The 22,027-nt window shown below is 42.0% G+C and overlaps 1 protein-coding gene across 1 annotated transcript; it reads left to right on the top strand.

Moving 5' to 3' along the window:
• The first annotated feature begins 5,303 nt into the window (after positions 1-5,303).
• LOC124266985 (endoglucanase 14-like) lies at positions 5,304-21,202 on the top strand. The gene is made up of 12 exons (XM_046701827.1): positions 5,304-5,369; positions 9,906-10,077; positions 11,523-11,718; positions 12,437-12,604; positions 12,959-13,146; positions 13,641-13,800; positions 14,749-14,857; positions 16,589-16,742; positions 18,733-18,877; positions 19,603-19,774; positions 20,330-20,523; positions 21,096-21,202. Exons 1-12 carry the CDS (start codon positions 5,365-5,367, stop codon positions 21,155-21,157), a joined length of 1,725 nt encoding a protein of 574 aa, XP_046557783.1. The 5' UTR covers positions 5,304-5,364; the 3' UTR covers positions 21,158-21,202.
• The last annotated feature ends 825 nt before the right edge of the window (positions 21,203-22,027 follow it).

Genomic DNA, 22,027 nt, shown 5'->3' with positions numbered 1-22,027 from the left:
TTTATTCTTTAAAAACTTGTGGTTAATTAATACCGAGCGATTAAAAGTGGCCAAAAAGTCGCCTGCTTCACTCTCGCCCGCCAACGAAACCACAGACAGGTTACGTAACTCTGTCGCCAGAGCACTGCAGTGACGTCATATGAGGAACGATTTTCAGTTAGTTGTATAGAAAGTGTGTAGCACGCTCATCATTGTGATGATTTCTCGACATGAACGACGACATGCCGAATCGTTGCTTTGTCGTCAATTGCTCCTAGGTCGGGTGATGGTGTCACCATGCACAGATTTCCACAGGATCCCGCAGTTCGTGCTAAATGGGTTATGTTTGTGAGTGCGAAGCGAGCGTTGTGGAAGCCTGAAACGATATCTTACTTGTGTTCAGATCGCTTCACGGAAGTTAGAGAATCAAAACTACTTACTAGTTATAGTAAAATATGTATATGATTGATGACCATAAAGATTTTCCATAACACAACTTGTAACATAACGATTTCTTCCTCGGAAGTGAGGTTGTGGTCGAAGTAACAATAATATTGTAAGTAGTATTATATTGACACCCACCTCGCTGCCAGGAGAGAAATTGTTATGTTATACGCTATGTCATGCAAAATCCTATTGGCCATCAATAAAATAAATATTTTACTACCAGTAGAAAGTAGTTTTGATTTTGTAACTCGGTGAAAACAAACCTAAATAGCATTTATCCACAGACTGGCGGATGTTCCCGACAGGGCGCCGCCATTTTTGAAAATCGTAAAGTCTGTTAGAATTAATGAGAAAATCAAAACTACTTTCTACTCGTAGTTAAATATGTATTGGAATCATAACCAAAAGGGTTTTGCATGACACAACTTATAACATAACGATTTCTTCCACGGAAGCGAGGTGGGGGTCGAAGTCACAATACTGTGCGATAAATTTCTTGCTACATTCACATGGTTAATGTCCACTCACCAGTATGTAGATACTAGTCAATGTGCGTCTTTATATTTGGTCTTATAATCCTAATTAGTTTATTATCATACTTGTATGCATTTTGAAACTAAATAAAAAGCAGACGATCTGCTGATACTTATAGTGAATTTATAACAGAACTGTAATATCTAGACATTTTATAGTTTGCCAATGTGAATCATAATTCGCACACACACCCTAGTGTATGTTGTCTGTCTCATTACACTTCACGGCGAAAACAATGATTCTGTTGAATGCTACGACAAATGATTAAAAAACAAAATGCAAATATGTAAATTAAAACAGATTAAAGTTATAGGAACAATATCAGGCCATTACCTTGTTTGAGGAATGTATCCATCAATATCCACAAAACTGTTCCAAATGTATATAGTCTCATTGGTCACCCAAAATAGCACACCTGGCAACTAATTGCATAATGTCCGCCTTTCATTAAAAACAGTAATTTAGTTAGCCAATAATGGGCAATCAATCAATGTATTGCCGGTTAATCCTTTGAAAGAAGGACGTTGTTTTTACGCAGACACCGACACGGCAGAGTGTATTCAGTATAGATTAGTAAATCTACATACATAAACACTACCTTTTGACAATTCCGCTGTGTAAGATAAAAGTAATTAATCAATCAGCGTGTTATCGGTTAATCCTTTGATCGATGTTCATAATGTTGAATATTTCCTCCAGACACAAGAAATGCCAAATGGGAACCTTTGTCGGGTAATCTAAGTGTATTACCACTAATTATACCTGTTATAAATTCATTAACTGACCATCAAGTGAAAATGATGACAAATAACGTGCAGGTTTATACCACCTAACACGGGTTACAACAAGGGAGTATTAATTGCTGTATTGCATGTGAAAACGTATGGGCCGACACTGTTTTGAGAATACAAACAGATTTTTACATGACATGATTAAATATCGAGGTAAAAAAACACAGAAATGGGATCAATTTGGATCAGTCATTATACAAATAGGGCCTAACGACACCAATCAATTGTGACAGAAGCGTCTATGAAAACAAGTTGAAACTCGGAAACTAGGCAAAGCAGGAGACAAAATTAAATGCCAGTAGATTGTGAGAACATATAGCTTTCATTTTCCACAACAATTGTCACGATTTCAGGTTTATACAAGCCTGTAAACAAGATAATTTACCCCTAAAATGTAGATGAATTCTGCATCGGCCCTCAAAGCTATTCCTCATATGACGTCACAGAGTCGCGCCGCTCTGATTGGTTGAAATTTCGTTCGCGGGTGAGAATTGTGCACTGTTGTCAAAAAGGTCGATTTAAGTCAATTAAAGGTCGAAATGAGTAGTTTTAATGACGGGGTTTCATTTACAACGATGCCAGTTACTGATTTATGTATTTTTACCCCCTAGGGTTTATGTGACCTTTAATATCTCTTACGTAGAACTTAGTATCTCCTACGTAGGACTTATTATCTCCTACGTAGGACTTAGTATCTTCTACGCAGGACTTAGTATCTCCTACGTAGTACTTAATATCTCCTACGTAGGACTTAGTTTAATCGGGGCGGTGGGGTAGTCTAATGGTTAAAGCGTCGGGTTCGAATCCCCACATGGGCACAATGTGTGAAGCCCATTTCTGGTGTCCCCCGCCGTGATGTTGCTGGAATAGTGCTAAAATGGCGTAAAACCAAACTCAGTCAGTCAGTCAGTAGTTTAATCTATCATACATAGATCTATTCACACACACACACACGCACGCACGCACACACACACACAGGTGGGTCGGATGGTTGGGGTGAGGTTGTGATATGAAACTCGGGTTATAACACGACCTCCGCAAGTTGTTTGTCTTGATGGGGTTAAGTTGGATCGGATGCAACGCTCGTTTGCGGCTTTTTTCGTAATTGTTTACAGGTTGACTTGACTGGGGTGGACAAGTGTTGAGTGCGGCGTAAAACAATACGAAATTCAAAAAGGCAAAGAATTGTCATTATATTTATACGTACACATATTTCCACCGATAGTCTAAGACACGTATGTACACGCAGATTATGATTCATGTGCACCGACCTCTGAAATATCCAACGCATAATAGTAAAGTGTAACAAAGTGCAACACATAACAGTGAACTAACTGCAACGCGTAATAGTAAACTGAACGCAAGGCGGTAAAGTATAACAGTCGGTCCAACACAGTAATGTGCAACAATTAGTTGAACACATGACTCTAAGATACTAAGTCCTACGTAGGAGATACTAAGTCCTACGTAGGAGATATTAAGTACTAAGTAGGAGATAGTAAGACCAAAAACAATTTTCACCGTGGCCCTACTTCGTTTTCGTACGAAAGCATATATTGCGATATGTATTGCAATATATTGCAAGAAGTATTTTTAAACATAAAACTACTTACAATCGAGTTAATGCTTGATTTATAAAGCAAAAACATAACAAAATAACAATGCTTGATTAAGCTTTAACAACAACCTTTAATCATGACAAAATAGAATGTAAATAATATTTGGCACAAATGAAACACGGAAATATCCGAAGATTTCCGAGTGTTACGAAGTTTTCCGAATGCAAGTCAAAATACCGGTTTTTGACCAGCTTATCGCAATACGTATTGTTTTCATGTTTGAACCGGTAAATACCGGTAAACCGGTTATATTGCGCAGCCCTATTTACCTCTGTTCGAATCGAAAGTTGGGGGTAATATGTGAGCCCACTTCAGGTGTTCCCGCCATGGCAGTGCTGGAGAATTACTACCATGTGCGTAAAACCAAACTCACTCACTAACACAATGTAAACAGACACATTTACTCCATATATTCGTCCCTTGAATCTGAGAATGAATTTGGCCATAACATGTTGGATTAATGTAGCGTCATGAACACTGCTTAGTGGTGGATACGACGCGAAAAATGTTTTAGTAATAATAATGGTAGTAGTAGTAGTAGTGGCTGTAGTAGTAGTAGTACTTGTAGTAGTGGTGGCGGTGGTAGTAGTAGTAACGGTAGAGGTGGTGGTAGTAGTAGTGGTGGTGGTAGTAGTAGTAGTAGTAGTAGTGAAAGTAGTAGTGGTGGTAGATGTGGTGGTGGTAGTAGTAGTAGTAGCAAGAGTAGGAGTAGAATTAGTAGTAACAGCAGTATTAGTAGTGGTGGTGGTGGTGGTAGTGGTAGTAGTAGTAGTAGTGAGTGAGTGAGTGAGTTTAGTTTTATGCCACACTCAGCAATATTCCAGCTATATGGCGGCGGTCTGTAAATAATCGAGTCTGGACCAGACAATCCAGTGATCAACAGCATGAGCATCGATCTGCGCAATTGGGAACCGATGACATGTGTCAACCAAGTCAGCGAGCCTCACCACCCGATCCCATTAGTCGCCTCTTGCGACAAGCATGGGTTACAGAAGACCAATAGTATAACCCGAACTTCCACGGGTAAGTGGTAGTAGTTGTAATATGAGTAGTTGTAGTTGTAGTAGTAGTGGTAGTAGTAGTAGTGGTAGTGGTAGCAGTAGCAGAAGCAGTAGCAGTAGTGGTAGTGGCAGTAGTAGTAGTGGTAGTAGTAGTGGTAGTGGTAGTAGTAGTAGTAGTAGTGGTAGTAGTAGTAGTAGTAGTAGTAGTAGTAGTGGTAGTAGTAGTAGTAGTAGTAGTAGTAGTAGTAGTAGTAGTAGTGGTAGTGGTAGTAGTAGTAGTGGTAGTAGTAGTAGTAGTGGTAGTGGTAGTAGTAGGTAGTAGTAGTAGTAGTAGTAGTAGTAGTGGTGGTAGTAGTGGTGGTAGTAGTAGTAGTAGTAGTAGTAGTAGTAGAAGTAGTAGTAGTAGAAGAAGTAGTAGTAGTGCCACTGCAAAACTGTGAAATCCGGAGTGAAACCAACTCACTTTGTCAGTTGTCAACATTATACGATCATCATGAGGTGAGGTGAAATCGGGTTTAACGTCGTGCTTGAGAATATTTCGCTCATATGACGAACGATCATCATGATAACAGGAGACAATGACATCAATGGAGGAGGAGAAAGAGGATCAGTGATGCATGCCTTAATACTTCGTCATAATAACACAAACAAAACCATTAACAGTCATCAACAAAACCGGACCTGAATGATATTGCCATTTCAGTCATCACGTGGCAGGCACGGGCCTAACGCAGTGCCCGGATGCAATGGGATGGCCCTTATGTCAGTGTCACACTAGTCAAGGTATGACGGCTTTATCCGACACGGAACACTTACTCCAGCGCAAAGTGACACGGATGTCCCCGTATACAGTGATGAAACACAACATATCTACATATAAAGTTAACGCACATCCGTATCTACATATGACGATGACGCACGTAAGACAACTCAGGGAGTTGTTGTCGATGTTGTAGCTGACTGAAACATGTTTGGAGTCCGACCCCTGTCAAAATGAGGTGAGATTTATTCCCGCTTGTGTCAATTCTTGAAATGGTACATTTTTCCAGAATAGTCAAGTGTGTCCGAAAATATACATCTGCATGCAGTGTGCGAATAGCCACTGGTCCGCTAGACCGTGGCTAGTAAAAATCCTGTCGGGCCAGTAAATCTTCACAGGCACTGGCCCGACTGGCTAGTGAATTTTCATGGGGTCATTTGGTTTTTATGGTATTTTACCTATTCGTAATCATTTTGCTTACTTTCTACATTCAAATTTCGCGGTAGTGAATTATTTTGTGGGCTAGTAACTTTCAGGCATAGCTTGCCTGACTGACTAGCAAAATTTGGAAAATATTTCGCACACAGGCTGCATGTATTACCAAAAGAAAGAATGATCTAAGTTTTCACTTCATTAAACATTCGCCAATCGTACACCTCCACACATTATTTTATACAATGACGACATTCTGTACACGTTATCTTTTTTGTGAAAAGATGTTCAATTTGATAAAATCAAGAAGAAAATAAACACGCCCCATTTTCAACGTGTTCTCAAACTTTCCGACAATATACGAAAACTAAGCGTTGTTTGAATTCCGCTGTCATGTCGCGTTTATTCGTGTATAAACCATGGATGTTTCGTGAATGTACGTGGTGTGTAACCTCTTCCCTGAGGTTTTAATATCTCAACACTGTGTTGTGTGTAGTGGCCGTCTGTAGCCTGGCACCACGCCACCACAATATCTAACGTGATTCCGCTATAAACACAGAATTATCAAAGTAAGGCCTGTCATACAGATCTCAAGGCTAGCATGCACGTAACACATGTAAATGTGGTCTGTTCTGGAAAGGATTCTGTGTCTTGTAGTTCCACGCCATGAAGCTATGCTCTGATAAACCTCCAACCCAATGTAACATACGAGTGAACCATCTGCTGGCGTATTGATATGCCTCACGAGGTGTATTTACGTCACAAACAATTGTCTCGTCGGTGTATATTTGATGAACCTGTTTCAGCCGTCTGTGCTGAAGGAATATGACGCAGTACTGGACCACATGGCATGCTGGTCACATCTGGTTTAAACATACACAAAGAACTTAGTTAAGCACCACCTGATACATCTCACGATTGAATAAGCCCCGAGCCTTAACCCTTTGGAGCATATCCGAGCCATGATTGGTCGACGTGTGCAACAAAGGGATCTTCCTGTACAGAACCTGGCCCAGTTGGAAGCTGCTTTACACGAGGAATGGCGTAGACTGACCCTTCAGGAGACCAGGAGGCTGACAGGGGGTATGAGGAGGAGAGTGCTGGCTGTCATACAGTCACATGGAGGTTACACTCGGTATTGACTTTGAATCGTGTAAGTCACGCAAAAATGACATTTTGAGGTTCACATTCACTAATAAATTCAACATTAAACATTTCAGTGCCATACTTGTACAGACATGGTTTTGTATGAAAATCAGTGTTGTTTTTTTAAATGACCAATTATCATTATACAATCAACATGGATTCCAAATAGTTTGGCCTTCATACGGGTCAGAAAAAAACTGTTTCTCCATTGCGGTCACCACGAGAAGTTTTATGTACTTGTTGAAAACCTATCATTGCAAAAATACCGGAGGTGCTTAATTAAGTTATTTGTGTATATTTTATTCAGAAAAGGATTGGCAAACTAGCCTAAATGGCTTATATTAATGCCGCTCCATAATACATGTGTAGGTTTACATATATACATGATGTTGTACGTAGTAAATATAACAAGCCGTGAAAATAAGAACATGTAATAATGAATTGGTGGACTGACTGTACAATATCAATATTCGTCTGATACTGAGTTAATACCATTTAGCACATCCCGCAGTGAGAAACCTTTCGCATAAAAATATGATCACATCTGTAGAGGGTTCTTCTTATTAAATTAACCATGTCCTTTTGGTAAGGAGTGAGTGCGTGAGTTGGGTTTTACGCCGCTTTTAGCAATATTCCTGCAATAATCATGGCGGGGGACACCAGAAATAGGCTTCACACTTTGTACCCATGTGGGGAATCGAACCCAGGTCTTCGGCGTGACGAGGGAACGCTTTAATCCCTAGGCTATCCCACCGCCCCTTTTGGTAATGAGATCAGTTGTATAATATGATATTTTGCCTGAATACTTGCAACGTATATCGCATGAAGGCATTATGCATTCCCACTTGATTATGTCAGCAAGGACACTTTTTGATATTTCTATTTACAAAAAGTTTTTACTTGGTTTACATAATGCGCGTCGAGCGTTGACTACGAGATCTGTTCTTGACCAATCAGAGGGTTAAACTGTGTCACGTGACAAAAAAATGTGTTACACGTGGAGAACAAATGGGCTTGGGGACAGATATGTACGTATGTATGTAACAAAATTTACATAAGCAATCATTACAATGCAGGTGTAGTGAGCGTCAATTTATCAGATTTGCAGACTTCACGATGAGGTATGGTTGGTGTATGTTTCAGTTGTTAAGGAGATAATGTTTCCTTTATAAACTCTGTCAAAAAAGAAACGCAACCCCTGTATTTTAGATATTTTGATCTGAAGTTTGAGGACGACACGGCATTTTTATTATTTAAGACAGAAGTCTGAAATTTGGCAGAATAATAACCCAGATGGGCATGTTTAAAATTGTCATTTCAAAAGTCATCTCACAGACACCAGTTTGTCACCAGGGGGGCGTCTTTCTCAGTATCTCGTATGAGCACCACGCGCTGCAATCACTGCACGGCATCCCCTTGGACAAGAACGGATAAGACGCCGGATTCTTTCCTGGGGAATGGCTCTCCACTCCTCCTGCAGTGCAACGGCGAGCTGTTGCAGCGTCTGTGGCGGCGGCTGACGTTGACGTACGCGTCGATCCAGAGTATCCCACAGGTGTTCAATAGGGTTGAGGTCTGGTGATTTAGAGGGTCATGGCAAGACATTGACGTTGGAATTCTGCGGAAAGTTCATTGTTGCACGTGCAGTATGAGGCCGGGCGTTGTCCCGTTGAAAAATCTGTGTCTGTTGGTCAATAATCGGGAGAAGGTGAAGCTCTAACACGTGGTTGATGTAACGTTGGGCTGTCAGGTTCCCTGAACGATCACCAAGTCTGATTTCTGGTTGTATGAGATGGTTCCCCAAACCATGACGCTTTCTCCGCCAAATCTGTCCACCTGTCGGACGCAGATGGGCGCAAAACGTTTATGACGTCTCCTATACAGACGCTGTCTTCCGTCGTGACGTTGCAAAAGAAAACGTGATTCATCAGCAAACCAGATTCGCCTCCAGTTTTGTAAAGTCCATATCCTTACGTTGTTGCACCACCTGAGTCGTCGGCGTCGATGTAGGGGCGTAGTACAGGTCCAACAACTGGTCTACAGGCACGTAAACCCGCTTCTTTCAGACGGTTCCTAATCGTTTGAGCTGACACTCTCCTCAAACCTGGTATTTGTGTGGCAGTCACGGTTGGTAGGGCATGCCGATTACGCAGGTGATGGACCCGGATGTACCGATCTTGAAGGGGGGTCGTGATTCTTGGCCTTCCACTTCTCGGGCGATCGTTGGTCAAATTGAAGTTGTTGTAGCGGCTCCAAAGTCGGGGTATCGTTGTTTTGTGAACATTTAGGTGCCGTGCAACAGTTCCAAAACTTTCTCCGGCTTGAACACGACCAATGGCGATATTTCGGTCGGCAGCACTCAATCGTGGCATTTTAACACAGCTTTTCGGCGACAAATGAATGAATATAATACGGAAGCACATGGGCTTTATACACACTACATTAACTGCCATTTTCATGATTTGCATGTGTTTTTTTTGTGCGAAGTCACCATGAGGGTCATTTCATGCGTTGTGACGGAATAAGCAATAAAATACACTTATGCGTACAAATGCAGTTGTTTGGATGGTAATCTTCATTAATTACGTGTATCATTTCAATACATTCGAATAAAATTTAGTTTGGAAGCAATAACTTCATTCAAACGAATTTTTCATATCTGAGGACAGGGGTTGCGTTTCTTTTTTGACAGAGTTTATTAAATATTTGTTTTTTAAACATGAAATAAATAGACTTTATGTTCAAAGTCATGTCGGAACATAATGTGGCGCTATAGGTAGGTATTCCTACCCTTTTGGGGGAACACCCGGTGCTTTGCTTTTTTATCACAGTTTTGCTTTTTACACTCAATGGAATCTGTAGTGTGGGTAATCGAGACTGGTTGTACTGTTGTTAGGTTGGGTCCAGAATTCGAACCCACGCTCTCAGAGTCAGGCACCTAATCGCCAGCTCACGAAGTCAGCCATCTAACCCACTCAGCCACCTCACACTTACATTATAATTACACAGACCCGGGAAACATGTGTTACATTTAGGATTACATTTTCTCAGTAAGGTGCAGATTTTAGTACTCTTTTCGGTTTGAGTCACATCCGGGATTCGAACCCACACTTATAGAGTCAGCCACCTAATCGCCAGCAAATAATGATGCTACTTGTGTTATAATGTAACTGATGTCGCTGTATTTTTGTTTCAGTGTTATATTTGCAGTATTCCTGCTTCCCGTGGCTGCTGCCACCAACTTTCCCTACACTATTCCCGACCGATGGAACGGAGGTGTCTCCACCAATATATGCACCACCCCGGACGTGAAACTGTGTGGCTGGGAGATGAAGTTGGTCTTCTCCGTCAATGTACAGAGCATCGCCGTGAGTACACCGTTACGACACGTTTTCAATGAAACTAAGTCTTTGAATCGGGGTTTTAAAGACCCCTTTTAGCCTTCCCAAGATTTTATGACAGACAGGGAGATGTACTGGATATAAAACATCGCTTGTTAATATGACGTTAACCCTTGCTATCCCATACTATGACATATGACTTCCCTGCTCACTGGTGCTTCCGGAAGAGTAGGGCATGTTTGCCTTTTTCGCAAACACCTGGTGTCATCACTGATTTTCAGGGACCCATTCAAAGAATTCTCACAACTCATTTATGTAATCCTTTTCTGTAGATATTAGAGATTGGCGGTTCTCTGATATTGACCTCGTTGGAATTTAGGGACCAAGCATTTACTCAGGGATTTTGTTTCTTGAAATAATTTTTTTTACAAAGTCAACAGCATATGTTTCTCTGCTCATGTTTTACGTTCCTAGAATTTGTGTTATAGATTATGACGATGCATAAAGTGAGTTTGTGAACTGAAATTCACGTAGCAATATTTCAGCAACATCACGGCGGGGGAAAAACAATATGGGGACTCAAACCAGTTTTATTAACCCTTGCTGGCGCTTACAGGCGCTTAGTTAGTTAGTTAGTTAAAGTGTTCTCTCGTCTTTTCGAACTCCCTGGTCCTATCCAGCATAGGTACATAATATGAGATCCATCTGCTGTTCAGCCTCCTTATACTGCTGGAATATTGCTAAAAATGGCAAGATATGCTCACATATTTCGCGGACATCTGGTCACTACCTTATTTAAGTTCCTGTCTGTAACTTTAACTGTTCTTTTGCCCTTTACGTCAAATGGAATCTGTCTGAAGATTGACGTTACATCTTAAACCATCCTCACTCATTCACTCACTGCTATTAAACACACACCAAAAAACACGAATACGAAAATAGCAAAGCAAAGACCAATGCAAGACTAAACAAAGACAAATGATCAGAAAGAGGAGCATTAAATTAACTACAACCAAAAGAACCAAAAACCCCGGCTCCGTTACCCATCACCGGTTTCATTGCATATATGTCTTTATCATCCCAAACTGTGTTCCACAGGAGATATCGCTTGTTTGAGATCATATGATATCTCCTAGGAGATATCATTTGACAGTAGATTTTGTACAATGCCCAGACAATGCTATGACGTCATGAACTTGGTGATGTCACAATGCTATGACGTCGCTGAACTGCAAGTCGAATGGAAGTACAATGTGGAGAGATGTGCATTTTTCATTGGAAACTACACAACGAATGATTTTTGATGATAAATAGAATCTCACCCTCGTGTCTACTGATATCAATTATATCAATACTCGTTGATAAAGATAAAAATATCCTCGGCAAACCTCGGATATTTGTAACTTTATCAACTCGTGTTGATATAATTGATATCAGTAGACACTTGGGTGAGATTCTCTATGTCTCAACAGCCTCATGACTTCCTACTGACAAACGCACAGTCGAACAGTCGTGTATACTACATCAAGAACCAGTCGTCTAACGGTGACAGATCGGCCGGACAGGAGTTGTGTATCGGCTTTAACGCTGATGTCTCTGGGACGTCTCCTGTTGTAATATCAAGACTAGTCTTCACGAAGACATCTTCTGATGGACAACCTTGCCCAGGTAATACAAGATTAAGATGCAGTGGTGTCACGTACATGTTTGTGACCCTTGAAAATCCGGGTTAGAATGAACCTTCAGTAACCCATGCTTGTCGTAAGAGGCGACTAACGGGATCGGGTGGTCAGGCTCGCTGACTTGGTTGACACATTTCATCGGTTCCCAATTGTTCAGATCGATTATCATGCTGTTGATCACTGGATTGTCTGGTCCAGACTCGAATATTTACAGAGCTTCGTTTATAACCAGCGTCACATTGCGGAGGCTGTTATTAAACATAAATGTATTCCCACAATGTAGATTGGACAAGCTGCAGGGCAAAATACAATATAGACTTGAAAACATACTATTCATCAAAAGTTTAGACTCACTTAAAGCATATGTTTGTTGAACTGACCTCAATCACAAGTTGCGTTATAGGATATTCGTAAAGAGCGTTTCAAGGGACATAACTCTATGGAGTTCGGTTGAAATAAATTTCGGTCGGTAGAGAGTGCGAGAGTCGATTTAATGCAACGTTGCATTAATTCATACTGTAATTTCATATTACGTTAATACGTAATCTTTTTCGGAATCAATTATATGGTAGGTTCGCTGGGGGCTGATAGTATTAATGAGAGGGATGCAATATTGATTTTAAAGAAATGTGGCGTGATAGTGTGCCTTTAACATAACACTGTTCACAGCTGTGTTCATTGAATGACTCGTTCTCTCATTCCAGCAACCGTATCAGGCGCCTACGCTGACGTCCTTGGCAAATCCATCCTGTTCTATGAGGCCCAGAGATCGGGACCCCTTCCTTCAACCAACAGAATACCGTGGAGAGCTGACTCCGCCCTCAATGACGGCAGCGACAACAACAGAGACCTCACCGGAGGCTGGTATGATGGTCAGTACACGTATATGACATGGCCATACTCAGTAGACGCTTGCTACATGATGCACATTCTAATGGTCATTTTATTATTTTTTAATTTATGATTTCGACTATTTCTTCAGAAATCGTTTAGACATCCCACATATCAACTGTTTTAGTTGCCCAATTCGTGTGGGTTTGAGTTCGAATCCCTTGCTAGCACCACACCCGGACTCTTGGCTTTCACAAAAGCCCAAGACCGTGTCACTTGTAGCGTTCCTCCACATACAACCGCCACACTGTGTTCTAACTGACATAGTGTTCAAAGTGTCCTTAAGACTCGCTCAATCCCTCACTCACTCACTCTCTCACTCATGTGTTGTTCAGCTGGCGACAATGTCAAGTTCAACTTCCCCATGGCGTGGTCTACGACGACCTTGGCCTGGGGGTTGATCCAGTTCAGGGCAGGGTACCAGGCAGCTGGCGAGCTGACCAACGTGTACGACTCCCTGAGGTGGCCACTGGACTATCTGCTCAAGTGCTGGGACAGTGACCACAACGAATACTGGGCTCAGGTCAGCTCTATGTTATTTCAAAAGAAATGAAATATGTTTTTTAATTATCAGTAGGATATACACTAACTAATTGAATAAGCAAAGCCTCGTTCATGACCACAATGTTTTTATAGTAAATTTTGATATGTGGGGGGCATTTCCAAATTTTTAACATCGGTGACAAAAATGTCCAATCGCGCCATAAGTCCTGGTGAAAATTGACTTGCCTTTGCATGCGTTTGTGAAGGGCACCATCGCTTATATTAAATATTTAAATTGAGATGATGTATAAACAAAAGACTCACGAAATAATACAATTGCCTCTGTCCTTCGAGAGATTTCCGATCAATACTGACAAGGCTTTGACGCTTTTATGAATATATTCAAGTTGTCAAATGTGGGATCCCAGATATAACATTATGTTAAATACGAATCATAGTTCATGTTGAAGTGAATAATCTTATTATAACCATGTAGAACTGGATTAAAAATCTGACCACGGACGTCTTTCACAGGTCGGGGATGGTTATGCAGATCACTCTCAGTGGACAAGACCTGAGGACATGACCGCAGCACGACCTTCCTACAAGGTCACCATTGGCAGTCCCGGAAGTGACGTAACCGGCGAGACTGCGGCTGCATTTGCCGCGGCTTCAATAGCTTTCAGAAGTGAAGGTATCAGAAAACTATTCCATAAAGACACAGTTTATGCAGATTAAATTATAAAGAACGACGTATGGCTTGTCTTGATACAACATAGAGTTATTTTCGTTGTTTTGTTGCTGTTATTTTAGCAGTGTTGTTTCTTTTATCTCATTTAATATTTTAATGTTCAGTATTTAATAATTTAGTTAGTTTAATTAGCAGTGTTATATTCAATACTAAATTTGATAATAGTACTGCACAAAGTACTGCAGTTTGTTATTTAGTCACATGTTTGTATATATCATTATAAATTTTATTAACAATGTCTTGCTATTTTATAACTGTTGTTATTATACTGTTAGTTTATAAATATTAGTCCGTGCACAATTTGTTGATAAGATACAATGCGACTCTTTACCGAAGAGACCGCCTCCGTGGTGTAGTGGTAAGAGCGTCCGCCCGGAGAGCGGAAGGTCGCGGGTTCGACCCTGACCGCGTCATACCAAAAGACGTTAAAATATGGTACTTGTTGGTCCCTGCTTGGCGCTCGGCATTAATGGGTACAACAAGGACTTGTCCGCTCGGAGTCAGTATAATGTGTCTGAGTGGGGTATTCATGCTGCACTGCGGCATGGTATTTCAGTGGGCTAGCACTATAAAACCAGCTTAAGTCTGGGCTAGTACAAGCAGCCGCACATACACATACACACGCATGCACGTCGTCATATGAGCGAAATATTCTCAGGCACGACGTTAAACCCAATTTCACCTCACCTCACTTTTACCGAAGAAATGCTAACAGTACATTGGCTATGTTGTACAAACAACATTGTACAGTCATTGAACATTCCTCTTCTTTATTATTATTTATACAATTTTGATGTTCTTACATGATAATGTGGTACTCGTAGTATCACGTTGGTTATTATTACCATTACTGCTGTTCTCGATAATGCCATTATAATTATCACGATCTAGACCAGGGCTACTCAGCTAGGTTGTTGCAAAACGCCCGGTCTCTGTACGACTTCGCCTACAACAACAGTGGAACCTACACCGACAGCGTGCCGGCCGGAGACTTCTACAAGTGAGATACATTTGTTGATGTACCCAGTAATTGTGTATGTGTCACGGCGCGGTGGGGTAGGCTAGTGGTTAAAGCGTCCGCTCGTCGCGCTAAAGACCCGGGTTCGATTCCCGACATGGGTACAATGTGCGAAGTTCACTTCGGGTGTCCCCCGCGGTGATATTGCGATTTCAATGAACTGCGGTTGTAACGAACTCAAAAGGACAAATTACCCAGCTAACAATTTCACGTTGTCAGACAGTTGTCACACGGTATGCCTTCGGGGCGGTGGGGTAGTCCATTGGTTAAATCGTTGGCTCGTCACGCCGAAGACCCGGGTTCGAATCCCCACATGGGTACAATGAATGAAGCCCATTTCTGGTGTCCCCCGCCGTGATATCGCTGGAATATTGCTAAAAGCGACGTAAAACCAAACTCAGTCAGTCAGTCAGTCAGCCGTATGCTTTCGTTGTTACAGCGTTATTCTGTGGACTCCAATTTACGTTGTCACAACGTTGTGGCCTGACGTGGTGATACGTCATTTTACGTCGCAACAAGTTTAAGTTATTTGATGCTACCGTATTTTACGCTGTCTTGCGTTCTATTTAACAGTACGTAAGAAACAAAGAAGAAATTAACTTCAATGTTTATTCGTCAATTTGCATGTTGTTTTGGTCGTGTTTACTGAATCTGTAGCTGAATAGTGAAGAAAGAATCACATAGTGAAAGGTTTTACAGAAAACCACCGTGCACCAAGTTAGAAGAAACGTTTTTTTATAACGTTGTGAGGAGCCCAGAGCATAACGTTTCCTCAACGTAAATTTGCAATGTTGTTATTACGTTGTGACATAACGTTATACTGACTGACTGACTGAGTTTGGTTTTACGCCGCTTTTAGCAATATTCCAGCAACATCACGGCGGGGGACACCAGAAATGGGCTTCACACATAGTACCCATGTGGGGAATCGAACCCGGGTCTTCGGCGTGACGAGCCGACGCTTTAACCATTAGGCTACCCCACCGACCCCATTACGTTATAAAATAACGTAATACTAACGTTGACGTTGTATCATGACGTTACCAATCTACAACCTTCCCACAACGTTGTGGCATGACGTTATCAATCTACAACCTTCCCACAACGTTGTATCATGACGTTACCAATCTACAACCTTCCCACAACGTTGTGGCATGACGTTATCAATCTACAACCTTCCCACAACGTTGTATCATGACGTTATCAATCTACAACCTTCCCACAACGTTATGGCATGACGTAACCAATCTACAATCTTCCCACAACGTTGTATCATGACGTTATACTAACGTTGTGACAACGTTGTGTCATGACGATACCAATCTACAATTTTCCTACAATGCTGCGAAAACGTTGTGTGTTAACTTGGAATTTAGTTAGATATTACAATAGTTCTCTCAAAAGGACAACTCATTTTTGTTCCTTATCACCAAAGTTTATTCGACTCAAATATCTAGCAAGTGACTGGTACTCAAGCAACCCATGCTTTTCGTAAGAGGCGAATAATTGGATCGGATGGTCAGGCTCGCTGACTTGGTTGACACATGTCATCGTATTCCGATTACTCAGATCTATGCTTATGCTGTTAGTCACTGGATTGTCTGGTCCAGACTCGATTATTTACAGACAGGAATATTGATGAGTGCGGCGTAAAATTAAAATCAGTCACTCACTCAAATTCAGCAGTCAAACAACACTGCTTGTCTCCCTTAGTTCTTGGAGCGGCTTCACGGACGACCTTTGCTGGGCCTCTGCCTGGTTGTACAACGCTACGGGGGAGACAGTGTATAAAGAGAGAGCAATGGAGTTGATTTCCTCTAACGATCAAGTGGAGTTTTCCTGGGACAACAAGAATGTCGGATGTCAGGTAAATTCAGACCTCTCAAACGAAGTTAAGGAACACCTGTGATGGCTTGACAGATCATATACAGTAATATGAAAATATAGGGTTGTACGTAACCTCTTTCGAGCGGCATATACGTGGTATCCAATCTTTGTTTTAGAATAATGTACGAGGTATTTCAAAACACAAAAACATATTATAAAATTTGTGTAAATGTTTGCATGGAACGAAAATTTGATTATGTATCATATCCCTGTATCGTTATTAATTCAAAATATGAACTTGAACGAAATTTCTATTCAAAATGTTTCACCGTCAAAATTACTTGTTAATGGCTGAGTGCGGCGTTAAACAGCCAATAAACATAAGTAAAAGTTATTTAGCTATTTTTTCAAATAACGTTGGTAAAAAGGTAGTAGAAATACATGTATCCTCTACCGCTGAGGTGTTTAGTTTATAGAGAATATCACAATTTGTCTAAATTTCTCATACCTTAGGGGCCGTAGGGTAGCCTAGAGGTTAAAGCGAAAACGAAGACCTGGGCTCGATTCCCGATATGGGTACAGCGTGTGAAATAAGAAATTATTGTGAATTTTAGGAATATGTTTATTTGGATTTCTAGTATAAACAACCTTGACCAGCTATCAAGTGCTATCAAGAGAGACAACTCCGTTAATCCTTTCTCATTAGTTTGTGAAGAGTTATCCCCCTTTGTTTACTTGTTAGCAGACGACATTTTCAGTGATCCTCAGTATGGATGATTTAGAGAAGAGGAAGTTGATTTTAGAGTATTATAACAAGGACATCAGATCAGCTAAAGTGATTTCAAGTAGAACAGGCATCCCTTTGTCCACTGTTTATCGTGTTTTGAAAAATATTGCAAATGGATATGGCGTTGAGCACCAGGGAGGCGCAGGTAGGCCCAGAAAATTGAGTGTCGGTGACAGGAGGCGGCTTGGTATTCTTGTTTCTAAAAACAAACGAAGGAGTTTAGAAAACTTAAGGCTGGATATGATTGATAGAGGAACTGTGGCTGTCTGTAAGGAGATAATTAGAACTGAGTTGCATGCAATGGGTTGGCAGAAAAGTCGAGGAATTCCATCACTGTTCATGAAACCTGAACAAAAGGAGCGAAGGTTGAACTGGTGCTTACAGCATAGAAATTTTAACTGGGACAATGTGATTTTCTCAGATGAAAGTTCTGTGTGGCTGTTTCTAAATACACTGAAATTCTGGACCAAACAAACTGAAAAACCTTTGTATCAGCGCCCAAAGTACAGTTCGAAATTTAACGTGTGGGTTGGCATATCTGTGTTGGGGCAACGCCCCTCTGTGTATTTGAAGGGAATATGAACAGTGAGTGGTACACAGATATTCTCGAGGGACATTTACTCCATCTGCTCACGTGTTCTATGGAATTTTTTGGATTTTCCAGCAAAACATCGTTCAAAGCATTCACAGGCCTTGGTTTCGGACCCAAAATGTGACATTATTAGATTGGCCAAGCTATAACCCTGACCTAAATCCAATAGAAAATGTTTGGGGACTTATGAAGGAAAGTGTCAATAAGAAAAATCTGACAAATATTGCTGAAATGAAAGAAGAGGTGGTCCGATATTGGGACAGCATGGACCACGACTTTCTAACTTCTTTGATCAGTAGTATGCCCCGCCGCATTGCTGCCTGCATTGCTGCCCATGGTGACTTGAAAAAATACTAACTGTTCACCTGTCTTTGAATCTGGAGTAATGTTCTGCTAATATTCACATTTAATACGTGAGTAATGAGTGTAAAAAAAAAAAAATTACAATCTTAAATTCTCAATAATTTCTGGTTGTACTGTATCTGGTGTTCCACCGCCGTGATATTGCTGGAATATTGCTAAAAGCCCGTCATGCATATCCCGTGGGGGAAAAGGGTTCATGCAAACATACATGTAATTGATCTGTATGTTTAAGTCTCTGTAATGTCACATTATATTTCATTTGTCAGTGCTGGTATGTTCCTATTCCAGCTGTTGATGTACGAGGCCAATCACTCTGACGCTGCACTGAAGGCCCTGGTCGAGAACTTCGTCAACAGGTATCGGTCTTCTGTAACCAAGACACCCACTTGTGAACTCTCGTGGTATGCCAAGTGGGGCACTCTTCGATACACAGGTGAGTCGGGGTGAGTGAGGTGAGGTTGGTGAATTGAGGTGGGTGAGTTGTGGTGGGTGAGTTGAGGAGGGTGAGTTGTGGTGAGTGAGTTGAGGAGGGTGAGTTGTGGTGGGTGAGGTGAGGTTGGTGAGTTGAGGAGGGTGAGTTGGGGTTGGTGAGTTCAGGAGTGCAAGTTGTGGTGGATGAATTGAGGTTGGTGAGTTGAGGTGGGTGAGGTGAGGTTGGTGAGTTGAGTTTGGTGAGTTCTGGTTGGTGGGTTGAGGTTGGTGAGTTAAGGTTAGTGAGTTGAGGTTAGTGAGTTGAAGTTGGTGAGTTGAGGTAAGTTTGGTGAGTTGAGGTTGGTGAGTTGAGGTTGAGTGAATTGAGGTGGGTGAGTTGAGGTTGGTTAGATGAGGTTAGTGAATTGAGGTTAGTGAGTTGAGGTTAGTGAGTTGAGGTGAGTGAATCGAGGTTGGTGAGTTGAGGTTAGTGAGTTTAGGTGAGTCAGTTGAGGTTGGTGATTTGAGGTGAGTGAGTGAGTGAGTGGAGTTTTACGCTGTTTTTACTCAATATTCTAGCAAGATCACACAAGAAATAGGCTTCACGCATTGTACCTGTGTGGGGAATCGAACCCTGCCTTCGGCGTGACGAGCGTGACGAGGTTACCTCACCGCCTCTCGATTAGTAGAACTGGTTCCAGCTTGCATACATTTGTAATTTCCTGTTTGTGTTTGTGTCTATTTCAGCCAATGCAGCTCTAATAGCGATGGTGGCGGCCGATGTCGGCATCGAGGACACTAAGTACAGGGAGTGGGCGCTGTCACAGATAGACTACATGCTTGGTGCCAACGAGGCCGGCCGCAGCTACGTCGTAGGATATGGCAACTACCCTCCACAGCGACCACATCATCGCGCCAGGTCAGTGAAGTGAGAGTGGGTAAGTGAGTGGCGTGTGAGTGTGTGATTGGGTGAGTGAGTGATTGAGTGTGTGAGCGAATGAGTGATTGAGTGTGTGAGCGAGTGAGTGAGTGAGGAGTGAGAGTGTGAATGAGCGACTGAGCGGGTGAGTGAGTGGGTGAGTGAGTGGATGAGTGAGTGAGCAACCTGAAAGCGTCAATTGGTAATAATGTTTTTTTCTCTCTCTTTGGACTGCTGTTCTCATAGAACAAGGAACTTCGTTGCAGCCCTCACTGAAAACAGTGACGATCCCGTGAAGATCCAGATTAGAATTGATCTACATCAACCCATGCTTGTCGTAAGAGGCGACTAACGGGATTGGGTGGTCAGTCGTTCACTTGGTTGACACATACCATCGTATGCCAATTGCGTAGATCGATGCTCATGGTGTTGATCACTGGATTGTCTGGTCCAGACTTCATTATTTACAGACCACCGCCATATAGCTGGAATATTGCTGAGTGCGGCGTTAAACAACAAACAGGGTGCATGATCTTTGTCCGGTGTGTATTTCAGCTCCTGCAGCTCTGATCTCAACCAACCCTGCAACTGGAACGACTATAACAACCCCGGTCCCAACCCAAACGTTCTCACGGGCGCTCTCGTCGGGGGTCCTGATAACGGGGGCAACTACGCCGACGCCAGGTCTGACTACATCCGCAACGAGGTCGCCTGTGACTACAATGCTGGTTTTCAGTCGGTGTTAGCGGGTATGGCCTCTATTTTCCTTCGGCAAACATCGGTAATTTCCGTACTTGTGTGATCGGAAAGAGCTTCTCGTTCTCTTGTTTAATCAGTCAATACGTTGTAAGTAATTCAGCATAAACCCCTACCTTTTTGCTGTAAAAGACAGGGATTAAGATAGGGTACACACTTAACATTAGTACATGTAGCTCTACTGGCTAGCGACCAGTTATCGCCGCTTACCAGTTATCGCCAACACCTGTCTGTCGCGCTTGCTCAGACAGATTGACTTGTACGTCCATAGTATTTCACTCATTGACACATCACAAAAGCGATAGGCTACGAGAGTTAAAATCAAGCTGTCTGTGCAAGCGCTACAGAGAGGTGTTGGCGATAACTGGTACGCTAGCCAGTAGAATATTAGTGTAAGCACTTTACCAAACCCATATATCGTTATAATGCTATCTGCGCTGGTGAAACTCGTCTAAAGAGAAATATGATCAATGAAATTCATTAATATAGCCAGTCATATTACTTTGAAATTTGTTTGTAAAACGACATTTAGCCAATTATCAGAAACATGCACCTTTTGTTCAAGGTTTGGTGGATCTGCAGGCTCGGGGCAAACTGCCGGCGCACACAAACCCGTGTTTTAAATGATGGAAGTCTCTTCGTTAAATCGAAATAAACAGATGAAGACTGAAACATGTGACATTGTATGTTTGTCTGAAGTATTTGTAGTGAATGAATGAGTTTAGTTTTACGCAGCTTTTCTTAATGTACCAGCAATATCAAGGCGGGGGACACCAGAAATGGGTTTCATACATTGTACCCATGTGGGGATTCGAACCCGGGTCCTCGGCGTGGCGAGTGAACGGTTTAACCACTAGGCTACCCCACCGACCGAAGCATTTGTAAGGCCCATGCCGATGGAATTGTTCCCCAGGAACCTTTGTTGGTCGAAAGACGGATCCGAGTGCCGTTGTACAAACAATGTTGGGGTTAAGGTGATCGTAACTAGCATACCTTAATGTATAGTTACGACTACCGTTGCGCTAAACCCGTGAAGATCCGGGTTAGAACTGATCTTCAGTAACCCATGCTTGTCGTAAGAGGCGACTAACAGGATAGATGGTCTGGCTCGCCGACTTGGTTGTCATCGTAGCCCTATTGCGTAGATCGATGCTCATGCTGTTGACCACAGGAATGTTTGATCCCGACTCGATTATTTACAGACCGCTGTCATACGGCTGAAAAACAACAGTAAACAGTAAACAACAGGCCAGTAAACAACCAACAAACAAAACAATCTAATCCATGTCCAGAATCACAAACTACAGTATCACAATGTGCCAAGAAACTTGAATTGTTACCCCTTTTGACACAACAATATATATACACTATAGTTCCTATCACCGACTTCACAGGCCGGCCAGTCTGTAGGGTAGCCTGTTGGTTAAAGTGTTCCGTTGTCACGTCAAGGTTCGATTAAACACATAGGCACAGTGTGTGAAACCCATTTCTGGTGTG

The sequence above is a fragment of the Haliotis rubra genome, unplaced genomic scaffold (assembly GCF_003918875.1).
Source record: "Haliotis rubra isolate DU_JTF1 unplaced genomic scaffold, ASM391887v1 Scf1290, whole genome shotgun sequence".
NCBI lineage: Eukaryota > Metazoa > Mollusca > Gastropoda > Lepetellida > Haliotidae > Haliotis > Haliotis rubra.
The sequence above is the reverse complement of the archived record's forward strand: the minus strand, read 5'-3'. Positions and strand labels throughout refer to the sequence as shown.